This window comes from Chaetura pelagica, unplaced genomic scaffold, assembly GCF_000747805.2.
Source record: "Chaetura pelagica isolate M959 unplaced genomic scaffold, ChaPel_1.0 scaffold50, whole genome shotgun sequence".
Lineage (NCBI taxonomy): Eukaryota > Metazoa > Chordata > Aves > Apodiformes > Apodidae > Chaetura > Chaetura pelagica.
Genome location: NW_009952366.1, coordinates 1,712,551 through 1,726,662, shown reverse-complemented (window position 1 = coordinate 1,726,662; position 14,112 = coordinate 1,712,551). Strand labels below are relative to the sequence as shown.

At 36.0% G+C, this 14,112-nt stretch overlaps 1 protein-coding gene across 1 annotated transcript in view; it reads right to left on the bottom strand.

Annotated features, from left to right (window-relative positions):
- TMTC2 (transmembrane and tetratricopeptide repeat containing 2) overlaps positions 1 to 14,112 on the bottom strand; it is a 270,784-nt gene that overhangs the window by 41,896 nt on the left and 214,776 nt on the right. Inside the window, exon 9 of the mRNA XM_010008050.1 lies at positions 293 to 374. Within this exon, the coding sequence (XP_010006352.1) occupies positions 293 to 374 (82 nt within the window). The remainder of the gene's footprint in view (positions 1 to 292; positions 375 to 14,112) is intronic.

The window sequence follows — 14,112 nt, the reverse complement described above, 5'->3', positions numbered from 1 at the left end:
AGGCCACGAAACTTCAACATATGGCAACAGTCACCTTTTTTTCTTTCCCAGAGAGGCCATAGTACTGAAAATCCCCTCACAGGAGGAAAGCTATGCAAAATACGGAAATCTTCACCTCTCCTTCTACAGTGATTAACAAATTGAAATGGAGATGAAGTTATACATGGTAGATTAGTTCCCTTCCCTTTAAAGAAGGTATTTTGCCAGTAGCACTCTTCAAATCCTTAATGACTCAGAGAGATTAACAACAATCCTGGAATATGTGTGGAAACCCAATCTATCTGAAACGTACCATAATGCATGTAGCAGTTTCCTTTGGTAGGATCCAGCTGAATAGCTTTCACAAAGTACTTTTCTGCCTCACTTTTGCGTCCCTTAAAAAAAAACAAAAAGAAGGAAAAATTATTTTTAACACTGTGTTACTGTTCTGTACAGTTACAATTTCCAAATTCCCGGCACTAGAGTAAAACAACTACTATTATCACCAGACTTAAATGAAGTAGATATGAATGTTTAAGTGTTACAGTAAGTTTTGTGGTCAGCTACTTCATGCTGTAGATCTCCAGACTGAGAAAGAAATGCATCCAACATCGTCAATGTCCAAGAGGTAAGGAAGCGTTAGAAATGTATTGCCAAAAAATATTTTAAAGGGCTTTGGGTGATCATCAAGCTCCTTGCTACTTTTCTGGACAGGCATCAAAATGAGCATTACACAGACCCAAGCCAAAATCAGAAGAGAAGGTAGGAGGGAGCTTTAGTCATGCTCTTAAAACAAAACAAAACAAAAACAAAAGAACAAAAAAAAATAGGGGGGGAGAGGAAAGGAAAAAACATGTTTTGGTTCTATGAAATCGTAGAATATCTCAAGTTGGAAGGGACCCATAAGGATCATACAGTCCAGTTCTCTGCTCCTTGCAGGACTACCTAAATCATATCACTAAAAGTGTTGTGCAATAGCTCCTTAATCTCTGACAAGCTTGGTGCCATGTCCACTTCTTTGGGAAGTCTATTCCAGTGACTGACCACTCTCTCCCAGTGCTTTTCCTGATATTTAATCTTAACTCCCCCTAATGCAGCTTCATTCAGTTTCCCTGTGCCCTAAATAACACAGTTAACAGTAAAGTCGCCACAAATGAAGGTATATAAATAGAAAATATTTCTGATTTTAATATGAGAAGTAAGATTTCATCAGAAATCAATTATGTCAACCATAAAACATAACTGAAATAGAAAAGGTAATTTTTAAAGACAATGGAATAGTACAATGAAACAGTTAAAAATCCCTAACCAGCAGAAATTATTGTAAAAAGAATAGACATGCTCTAAACCATTAAAATCACCAAGCCACTAAGGTTGCATTATGGTATACAAATGTCAGAGCAGATCCATTAGTGGCCATTACTCTTTTCATGAAGAAAACAGTAATATTGGATTAGCCTAGTCTGATTCTCAAAACACAAATCACCATCAGTTACTCAATAAGATACTTGTGACCTGCTTATCCCTATCCCCATGAAATTAGTTGCTGCGGTTTGTGCTACAAAATTAAAGGCCTCCAGAATAAAGAACAGTTAAGCTTAACCACTGTGGAAGAAAGGCATTGTGGTCTTCACCTCTCAAGGTTGCCTTGAGTATTATTTCACAGATATAAGCATATAGGCTTTCTCAAGTTCTGTGGTCTGGAAACAGGCACTGCACAGATCCTGCACTATCCCACAAGTTAACATAGGAATAATAACCATGTCTGTTCATGATTACAGCTGCTCCAGACTCTCAGTGTTTCCCTCAAGGGCCTTAGAGACAATGAAATAAAGAGAAAGAAGTTGTGCAGCACACCAAGAACTATATCAAGACCAAGTTCCATTAAATGAACATAGAGGCAGCATTTCGAAGAGATCATCCTGGCAGAGATACAAGCAGGCTTATCATTTACAATATTCCAGTTTCACAAAATAAATGTCCATTGGAGGCAAGAATTTAGCCTTATTATTTATTAAACTTACTTTGGTAAACCCATATACCTTAAAACTATATCCACGTGGCACAAGGCTTCTGTCAATCAAATGATGCAACTACATAATAAAGTGCTCTGTCTTATACTGCAGTGCCTCTCATCTGTGTTTTGTTTTATTTTTTTCTAAATATTTTTTAAAAATTCAAATCAACAAAACAAAACAAAAAACACAAACAAAAAAACCTTATCATCTGTAGCCCAGACTGATTTGTCCTCATCTACTAAGTGCATAAAGCCACATCTATAGATGAAATGCATTTTCTTTTTCAACCATAACTGAGAACAAAAAGTGAAGAAGAAAATCATCTCCAATTGAAAACTCAATGTAAATTTTGGTGACTATAAAATAATTATTCAAATTAAAATAACTGGTGAGAGGGTGATAATTAAACACTAATTTTTGCACATTTAACTCTAAGGTTGGCATTATTAGTCTGGCAAAATGTACCATGTCATATGCAAGCCCAGCCTTGAGGCATCAAAATGGCAGGCACTAGGCATATGTATCATGAAGCATTGACAGAATTAACATGTACAGATTTTGCATCATTGCTGTTTTGGTTGTGCTTTTTTTTTTTTTTTTTTTTTTAACAGACTAACATAATTAGTTTTAGCTGATTGCACTTTGTCTCTGTGTCTGTTTCTGGAATGTAAAATGAACTATTTCTAGTTTATTTAATACAGTCAAAAAGTTCCTAGCTTCTGCCTACAGAGCTGTGACTATAAGGCCACAAACATTTGTCAAACATGATTACTTTTCATTTACTGGGTTCACAAAAAATACATGACTGCTTTACTGTTTTTGGCATTTTCTAAATGGCATATTGCACTCAAGTTCAGGCCAGTCAGGAGACCTGCAGTACATAATGATGACAGGTGCCAGTGTACATAGCATCACAGGAATGACTCAGGAATGACTGCGCTGTTAACAGAGGCAAATACTCATTAACAGATAAAGGAGAGAAAAACCTTACATTATATCACCAAAGACATGAAATTATCTGACTACAAATTATCCACATAGCTCTGTTTCTTCACATTGGCCATTATTTTCATACATCCACATTTGTCAAAAAAATCAAAAGGAAGAATAAAAGCCTTTTCTTGCAGAACTGCCATCTGAGGAGCCTTGCATCACAACATCTACAATGTCCTCTTTGGTGCCCTTTGCCTGCTGCTACAATGTCAATACCTCAGCACAGATTTAATACATCTTATGTTTGTGCCAAATGATATAAAGTTCTGTCAAATTACTGAATCAGGCCATTTCACAATAAAACTTTATCAACTTTTTTCAACTATCTAATTTACACCTTAACTACCATAACACAGCATACACATTATATAGTGAGATTAAAACAGCAGTTTCAGTCACTGTCACTTCCCACTGTATGTGTTCATTATTAAATAAAACATATGGCATAAGGGAATAAGGGAACTTTAAAAGAAATTACAAATAATTGTTTATACAGCTGAAAAATACTGACTTGGGGCAGGAAGGCATTTTGTGTGTATGTTCACTGTTACGTGTGTCGACCCACACAAATGTAGACATTGAGAACCACTGGAAACATCCCAATTTCTAGCAGCATGGGTGTGCAGTTGTATATGCACCACCACATGCGTTGGCAATTTTACAAAGACAAAAAAAAGTTTACAACTGCATGCTAGCAGACTTATTTGAAGGATAAAAAAGTTATTCATAAGATTTTAATGGAAGGACTTGACGGCTCTGAGGATTAATAATGGGATACAAAATACCTTTCACCTGTTGGTCACCCAGTTCATATCCAGTCCAGGTCGGTAGCTAATGAAAAGGTGCTACCTGACAACTACTGCTTTGCTCAGGAGAAGTAAGTGTGTGGTCTTAGCCCAAGCCCTAATGGAGATCCTCTGCAGAGACGCACTGGCATATTTATGGCTTTTCAGTGCAGAGATCAGTGAGACAGAATCATAAAACAATAAATGGCAATCTTATTGCTGGGGGGAGAAGAAGAACTTAATGAAGACACTTCAATAATTGATTTGGATGACTGTGCTGGTATTCTCCTGACCTTAATCTAATGCCTATAATGAGGACAAACAGTTTTCCATTAAAAAATGTTGTGATTTAACCGCAGCTAGCAACTAAGCACCACACAGCTGCTTGATCACTCCACCCACTTGGTGGGAAGGAGAATCAAAACCAAAAGCAAAACTCAAGGGTTGAGACAAGAACAGTTTAATAATTGAAATAAAATTTAAAAAAATACTAATATTAATATTACTACTACTACTCCTCCTCCTACTACTAATACTAATAGCAAGAAAAGCAAGATAACAAAAAGAAGGAGAAAGAAATTCCAAAGAAGGCGGGTGATGCACAATGCAATGACTCATCACCTGCTGACCCATGCCCAGCTAGTCCTCAAGCAACAATCTCCTCTGGTCAACTCTCCTCAGTTTACATACTGAGCATGACAACATATGGTATGGAATAACCCTTTAGCTAGTTTGGGTCAGCTGTCCTGGCTGTGCACTCTCCCAGCTTCTTCACTTCCTCACTGGCAGAGAACAGGAAGCTGAAAAGTCCTTGACTTGGGCTAAGTGCTACTTAGCAACAACAAAAACATCAGTATGTTATCAACACTATTCTCATCCTAAATCCAAAACACAGCACTTTAAAAGCTACTAGGAAGAAAATTATTTTGGCCTAAACTAAACATAAATACAACTTCTTTTTTTTTTTTTTTTCCCTCCTTATTCCTAAATAAATTGCCCACGATTACCACTTTCCAGCAACATCAACAAATTTAAAAGGTAAAAAGTGAACGTAACTGACATGTGGCTCTTATAACCTCGTTTGTCATTTGCTCTGGCTTTCAGAAATACTCCATTCTCCACAAATCATGCAGACTTCAAATCAGAATGGCTGGTTGCTTCCAGCTTTGGGAGCCAAACAGCTTAAGTGTTTAAATATGAAGTCAGGAGCTTGTTTTTTAAGATCAGTTCTTTGTAGAAGCTGACTACAAGGGTTTTTTTGTTTTATTGGTTGACAGGACCCTGAGATGCTAGTAAAATCAGCTCTGAATAACCCTCTTGTGGAAACTATGATGAAACAGCAGCAACCAATAAGGTGGTTCAACAAATTAGGTGGCCTCTGCAATTTAAACCAACTTTTTATTTTGCAAATATTATTTTTTTCTTCAAACAGTGCAAGGGTTTAATCAGTAGAGCAGAGATTTCACTCTTCAATACAGTTTTATCAGCTTTAACTGGTAATAATGTGATTGTATAAAGAACTCCAGTTTGTGTCACAAAAGCATTTGACCGACATTCCCCACTTCTGCTAAATTTTCTCTGGCAAGCATTCACTTTTAAAATAAAAATAATTGAATTATGTAAAAATTTCTAAATGGGAGATTGATTAAACTGCGGACACTGAATACAGAAAACTATTATTTTACATATTTCCTTCTTCCTCTACAAGACATTTTAAAGTCATAGAGAGACTAAGGATAGTAAAAAGGTCTGAACTGAACCTGTGACTTCATTTGATGTTTCTGTGAGTTATTTCAGACCTGCATATCTGTTTCATAACCAGCTTATTTTGCCTTAAAAATGTCTGTTACAGGACAGGCAAAACACAATTTAAATGGTGTATAAATGAGTGAATTAGTGATAAATTCCGGAAGTTTTTAGTTAGCTAGACAAAGAAACAGGAACTAGTTCATCTTGCAACTAGGTCACTGACTTATGCAAGCTCTCCATCCCTCCTCTAAATATTAACACTTAAATCACTTTTACAGCTAGTATTCAAGCATCTAAATTGATTGATTCTTCTGTTCTTTCATTTTGCTATTATTTCTACATTTCATTTTGTTATTATTTCTATAATTCTTTCACCTTCATTCTGCATTACAATGTGAATATATTGCACCATAACTTTTATGTGAAATGCCAGTCCCACTGAAATACATGGGACTTGCATTGTTGACATCAAAGATCCAAAATTTATCTGTCTCTGTATTTCCTGTGCAGCAAAGACACAACTCTTGCCTCTTAAGCTCATCTTTATCATAATTAAGTAAAAACAACTGAACATGACAGAGAAGCAGTGACTTCTAGAGGTTAACATCTGGCCCAGAAAAAAAACACATGAAGCAAGATTTGTAATGAGAAGTACTATATATATAATTAGAAAAACACATAGTTGTGCAGGGAGGAGATTACAGTCACAGAAAGTCCTCTTAGCCCAACTAATATCAGTGGGCTTCTAAAAGATGCTAACTTTAAAAAAAAAACATTTTCCTGTCTCATATCCCTTAGATGACCAAACTGTGAAACAGTACTGTTATTAGCATTGATTCTCTCAAGATTTGGCTCTCTAATACCTTCCAGAACAAGATAATTTTACTTCTCTTTGGTGTAATGTATTAATTTTGGTGTATGACAGCAAGAATTTGATTATTTTGAAGGAAGCTAGGGTATAATTCTCTATCTACTAATACACGATCATTCACCGTATACGAATCTTTACCTCACAGTAAATGCAAGGCAACTTTCTCATCATTGTCCAGTGTGACACATTCATATACCCCTGGTCCTGAGGTCATGACTGACACTCTCCTTCCCAGTCATTTCACTGGACCAGGATACCTATACCCATGTGAGTTTATGCGTACTGCTTCTTTAATCCAGTATATTACTTTTAAAAATAAGCCTTGGTAGAATCAGTAAAATGCAATGTCTTGGTTTAGTTTAATCCTGTTTGCACCTTAAGTGCTGCACTTCTATCTAAATATATCATGTTAGTCCTCCTTCAACCACAAGTGGATTGTTGTTGACTGAAAATCCATCTACTAACATGACTGAGATTCTATGAAGTTGGCATAGTTCTATGAGCCAAGGTTATTTTGAAGAGTAATAACATCAACTGGGTTCTTAGGTTTACATCTACAGGGATAATTAATGGTATGATAATTAGAGAGCTGAGATAGAAGCATTGTCCATAGACATAGATTTAGGAATCTAAAGCATAGCTCATAACTCTATTGATTTGGGGCATGATTAAGCCTATTAAGGTAGTATTTTCTTCAAGTAAAGCAGTATTTATCTGATTAAACAATAATATATTAGAGATATAATAGATTAAACAATAATATATTTGTCTTCCATTTTCTTATTTCATGGGTCTCACATTACAAAAAGCAATCCTACTTTATATAAGCATTCAAAATAATATAGTAAAGAAATACAGGCATAGGATTTTTCTTCCTCTTTATTTTGGCTGGGTTTTTTTTTTTGTATATTTTAAAATATATACTATTTTTCAGGCTTTGATTTCAGGTAACTTTAGGTAAACTCCAAAAGGAATTTACCTTGTTACATCACCATTAAAATCAATTAAAAAAATATTTACAGTCTTAAGTAAACTTTTAAAGGAGAGATTTCATTCCACACTTTGTGATTTATTTACTTTGTAGACCAATGTTGAAATGTTCACCTTGGTCATTAAGCTTTAGATAATTTTATTTAAAGAACATGTAATGAAATGGTGAGTAAATCTCCATGTTAGGCACTTTCATTTCCATTCACTCTTAAGGCACATTTTATATTTTCTGATAAAGTAGTGTATTAATATCTACTCACATTTCACTCACATTCAGTAGAATATAAATTCAGTATCTTCACACGTTATTTTCACAGAGTAATGTAAATTTCTTCTAAGTTAAATTTGGCCTAAATCATGCATTTTTTTATGATTACTGACAAAATTACTACACACAGAGTAGTACCAGGTGACTGGCAGCTATATTCAACCATGTAACAAAATAAAAAGATCTCTTTATTTCATAAAAGCTGTTCATCCTGTGTCAGTGATGTTTTCTACAATAAGCTTTAAATTTATGTTGAGTAAAGTGAGAAGTTTAGGGCTCCCTTTTTCCTGTCTACAGGAAGCTAGAAATAAGATACAGAAGATGAGATCCCTAAAGGAGGTTAGTGAAGGGTTATGTGCCTAAATACCTCCTCCAGAGTAATTTACCAACTAGCTAGATGGATATGTTATATTTAAACAAAAATACTCAGTTTTACAATTAATTCTGTTACATTTGGCATGCAGTCAAACATATGTCATAAGGTGACTGGAAAAGTATATCTGTGGATGTAATACTTATGGCATGCAGCCAAGCTCAGAAGAAGTACAAGCTCAATAGATGTCAGCTATTGAAATTTCAGTAGTTTGGAAATCCTGACATTCAGCCTGGAGGTGTTAATGCTCCAGATATGCCAGATAATCAAACCTTTAAAAAAACCCAAAACAACAAAAGAGCTTATCATTCTGAAATCAATCAACCTTATTTTCCATATTGCATAGGGAAACCCACCCCTCTCATCCCCTACAAGCAAATTGCTTGGGGAGCAAGGAGGTGCTGGAAAGAAAACTGAAAACAACTTCTGATATTTTGGAAATTTCAGAACTTAACCCGAACTTTGTGCTTGGATCAGTTTTAACACTCATGGGATTTCAAGCAGCAAGAAAATTGTAGTGTCTGTGTTAGACTCCAAAGACAAACTGGATACACAACAGAAAATTAGCAGTGGCTGCTGCTTGGCTTGCCTTGACTTCTTAGAGAGGGCCTTCTCAACGATTCAGTGTCATTTATACTTCGCTCTGCTGGGAGTTCAACTGGAATATTTGCATTAAAAAATTCTCCCTAGGAGCAGTACTAACAACCAAGGGATTTAGCCTCCCAAATTGAACTATCTAAAAGCTTTGGTCATCTGATTAAATTGACCCAGAAAACATCTTTTCAGAGAGTAAAGATTTCTATGTGGAGGCTTTTGTTGATCATTCCCAAAAGTATAACTATTTTTTGTTTGTTTGTTTTAAAGGAAGAAGGGAGAAACTCCTATAGAAAATAGTATCTAAATTTAACACACAGCATTTCAATTGTTATGTCATAAAACCAGCCACGATTCTTTTGATATCATGACTGTTCTACCTCATTCCCGCTTTCTTCCAATTTATGTAAATCTAGAGAAACAAACAAAAAAAAAGAGTAGCATCAGTGACATCAAAAAATGACAGTGTGATGGAGTTGTCCAAAGGAAACGCAAGTTTCCTTTCTGCACTAGAACATCAGCAGCAAGTAAATACAGATCCAATAGATGCTAAATTAGTCTGCTCATTATTGCGTGATGTTTCCCCCTTTTCCCTCGCTGTCCCATTTCTTTCTGTTCTTAACAACTTCTGTTTATTTCTATGGTGTCATTTATTTATATTTATTTTGAGATGACTTCCATGGACTACAGCAATTATTGAGTACAGTGGGGTATTTGATGGTGGCACTATGAGTAATTTCACAACTAACCAAAAATGGCAGGACAATTGTCTGGCCTTCTGTTTGTTGGGAACATAAGCAACAAACAACTGCAGGCAAAAAAATATGGCCACCCACTAAGGAGGGAGAATTAAAAACCTTTAAAAAAGTATTTAACTTCAGTGTTGATGTTTGAATGTCACAATACTGTTTCTTTTATTTTAATCCAAAATACTGCCAATCTCTATCATGCCTCTGTCTGCTTTCTTCTCATCGCCCTCTAAAGAAAACATTTTAAAATAAAGTATTGTAGATTTCAGGGAATCTTTTAGGGTGATTATTACTGAATTTAATATGGTTTGGAGCTGTAATACAAAAATTTTACAAGGCAAAGTAAATTTTTCTTACAGCACTTTGGGTGATTTTCCACGCCAGTAAAAAATAGGAGATTAACAGCACTGTGTGGTGCCATGTAAAATGCAATAAAACACTGCCATTTTTTCCAAAGCAATACAGCAAAGCCTGTAATTCCTAGATGCAACTCTAAATGCTACAATATGGGGCTGTCCCTAAGTACTTTAGCAATTCTAGGCACTACTACAAGCTGAGGGGTGGTTTGTGGCCTCAAGTTCACTCAAAACAGATTAAAAAACTCTTTAAACCAGACTTATTTGTAATTTAAATAAAGCTTCTCAGACTAGCATCCTACTTTAACAACCACTGATTGTCTGATGGCAAAGAGGCCAGCCATCAGGCGGGAGAGATTCTTAGTCTTCTCTTTAAGAAGACTAAAGTGAGAAGAGAAAAAAATAAAATTAAAAGCCTCACTTTATAAATGACTTTTTTTAGCATGATAGCCAACCTTTTCTCTTCTAGAAGGCCTGCTCATAAAATGGAAAATTAATTACAGCAAATGCTCAAGGCCTCACCTGGCACTGTCATTTTTGACAGACTCATTTTTATCTTAGAACTGGGAGCCTTGCAATTTTAAAGCCTTTTACAAAAATTATGCTTTACACTGAGGTACAGAAATAAATTACCTAAGCAAGGGATGAGGCTTAGATGCTGTGGTAACAAACTCCCATGCTACCAGGAAATTGGCTAGGTCAACTAACATGTCACAATGATAAATAAATTTCTCAAGTAATTTATCCAGTGCACCATGTTAAAGATATGAAAAGCATTTGAAAATACACAATGCTAAAGCACTGCAGTCCTAAACAGCTACATGTCATTTCTGAAAAATATATAATAAAAAAAAGAAAAGCACAAACTTAAGCCCTAAACAACTGGCTATTTCCTAATTATTCTACCAGCTGAGCTACTAATCATGCTTTTCAACTTCTAAATTATACTGTTCTATTTTCAGGGAAATTGCAGCTTAGTGAGCTGTAATTTTTAGATGAACATAGACCATTATCCAATATAGGGGTTATGAAATTTTTGTGACTTGTGATATTAGCTAAGAAGATTGTAAATTTATTAGTTGTTCTTTGGAGCTCTTAAGTTGGTCTGATTTTTCTGCAGCCAAGAAGGCAACCTGCATCCTGGGGTGCATCAAACACAGCATAACCAGCTGGTCACAAGCAGCGATTATCCTGCTGTATCCAGTGCTGCTGTGGCCTTACCTGAAGCACTGTGTGCAGTTCTGGGTCCCGCAATTTAAGACTCATGTGAAGGTTCTTGAATACATCCTGAGGAGGGCAACAAAGCTGGAGAAAGGGCTGGAAGGAGTATCTTATGAGAAGCAGCTAAAGACTTCGGGCTTGTCTAGTTTGCAGAAAAGAAGACTGAGAGGTGACCTCATTGCTCTCTTCAGGGCTCTGAAGAGGGGAAGTGAAGAGGGAGTTGCTGATCTGTTCTCCCTGGGATCCAGTGACAGAATGCATAGGAATGGTTCAAAGCTGCACCAGGGGAGGTTTAGACTGGACATTAGGAAGCACTTCTTTACTGAAAGGGTTGTCAAACACTGGAACCAGCTTCCTAGAGAGGTGATCGATGCTCCAAGCCTGCCTGTGTTTAAGAGACATTTGTGCAATGCCCTTAACAACATGCTTGATCTCTTGGCCAGTCCTGAATTGGTCAGGCAGTTGGACTAGATGATCACTGCAGATCCCTTCCAACTGAAATAGCCTACCCTATATACAAAACCAAAGGATTTAACACAAGTAAAATTAAATAGCATGGATTATGCTTTTGCTTACTGTTGTTCATCTTTCACAAAATGCAAGTTTAAAATTTAAATTTCCCTTTGGAACAGTAGTGACATTAGCTACATGCAAATGGGAAACCAGTAAAATCAACCTGGGATGATAAAATTAATTAGTGTCTGTCACATCATGGTTATAATAATTTTAAGTTTATCACAATAGACGAATTGTGATTTACCTTCTTCACAGTTTTACATGATACTCATGACCTTGTAAAAAGTAACCCTTTCTAGTAGATGCTAATCCTCCTCTAAATTGTCTTTCTCATAAGAGGATAATGTGTTAATATTAAATATATGTCTGTACCTTGACTTTTATTCAAAACATTATTTTAGTAAAGAGGAACTAGCTTCAGCATGAGAACAAAGAAAGGTAAACAGAATCACAGAATTATTCATGTTGGAAGAGACCTTGAGATATCATCCTGCCCAATTCCCTGCTCACAGTAGAGTTAACATTTTATTTAGACCAGATTGCTTGTGCCGGCTATTGTTCAAGTTGGAAATAATAAAAAACTCCCACAAACATGTTTTTCATTGCTAAGCAAATAGACTCTTCTAGTATATGGTGCTTTTAAGTGTGATATGGAACTCAGTATTAAAATAAATTTTAAAAAGGGCAGGCAGAGTTCCTAGCTTTTGTGTTTGGCAATACCAAGGGCAGACAACATGAACAAACCAAACAGCTAACACTCTAGAACGCTCATTTATTCCTGTGTCCTTGTTTATGAAATTTTGAAAAGCTGTTGCTGAAAGTTGGGAAAGGATATCCTCCTGTAAAGAACAAGCAATTCTGCAAATCTCTACACTGTGCTTAGGTCGCCCTCACAGTTCCTTACGGGAAGGCAAAGAAAAAGGAAGATACGAGAAGTCAGTCCAGGTATCCAGACTAGTACTAAGGGATTAAATGAATCACATCCTGCTGCTTTTAGTAAGCATTAATACTGGCAACAGTCTTGGGGAGGCAGAAAAGCTGGGGTTAAAATTAAGCTGCTTCATTGGAATTTAGGTCAGGAAGTAAAACATAGCTGAATTTGTGAACCTTTCAGGTTTTTACTGATATTGGTTTTCATACTAGAATTGCCTTTGGCTGGAACTTAGAAACTTGTCTGAAAATTTCCTCCTCCCTCACCCTCCAATTTCACTGACAGAAAAAAAAAAAAATAAAATCTCTATTAGCACCCACTTCCACCCTTCACTTCATCAACCATCTCGCATTTTTCTCCTGGAAAAGAGACACAGAGAAGTACTATCAATAGTTTTGTCTCAGTGCTTATATTCAGAAACAGGATTGCAAAATGTCTGAAGGTTTATTTCCAACAGATGAGGGGACAGAAGCCTCTATACATCTCTTCTGTAACACCTGAAAACTAACTGAAGCAGGCTTTGCTCTGTCCTAATATACAGGCTGTGAGAAAATGACCATAAGCCAAAGTAGCAATGTTTAGCAGAAAAATAATTCACAGTGGATAGCTCTGGACTGAAACAACTATGCCAAAGAGAGAGCTCTATTGCTATTGAATTCCATGGAAGTTTATGTAGACTTCCGGGAAGCACGTCAGTTACAGCAATCATATATTTGTGATGGGAACTAATACTAGTACAGTTCAGTATACAAGAAACTAGACAAAATTCATTTAATGCGAGTCACTGAGCAGACTGTAGGCTGCAAAACTGATTAAGGGCAAGTGATCAGCAAGAAGACACAAATCCATACTCTACTGCCAAACTTCTTAATCTTCCATTTTCCTGTTAAATGTCTTTTCAGACATTGTAACTGAAATAATTAAATTAAATAAATGTCAAATTTAAAAGGATCAGAGATAAATGAACTTTTTTTTCCCATTAATGAAATAACCACCTGAAAAAAATTTCTGCCAATTCTGATGACTTTGTTATGAACATTTTCCCTTATTATGTGTTCATGATGCCCTATGTCACTGCAAGCCAACAGGACATCAGCACCACCTTTTCAGCTCATGCTGCTGTTAATAAAATGGACATGAACCCTATCAGTACTTATTGCCATGAATAAGAGAAGAAGCAACAGTAATGAAACAAAAAAGTGTCAAGAGATGACAACAAACAAAAGTAATATGAATAGACTACAATTATGGCACAAAGCAAGTACAGGTAAGCAAGTGTGTTTCAGAAAGGGTGGGCGGAGTATTTTATTGCCTATCATGGTGCAATTTTTAGTGTTCAAATTGTGTACAGCTCCTGTCCTTTTTGCTAATGAGACATTTTCTCCCACAAACACAGTTCAGATCCTCAAGGCACAATCCACCTCACATGTATCTTCTGTTTACAACCCTGGAGAAAAGTAAACAATTCTACTATAAAGATTTGCATACATTTTTCATCACTTCCTTCCTGAAGTTGGGGTATGCCACTAATGTTGAGTCCTATAACTGAACTTTCATAATGAGGGGACAATATTAAAATTTTTCTTTAGTGGTTCACAATGTTTGTACAGAGTTATAGGACTTGGGCATTTTAGTATTTAGAAGAAAGTTGTGAGACCTTTTTTCCCAGAATATTTTTACATCATATTAAAACCATTTTTGCTAATACCTTTGACAGTA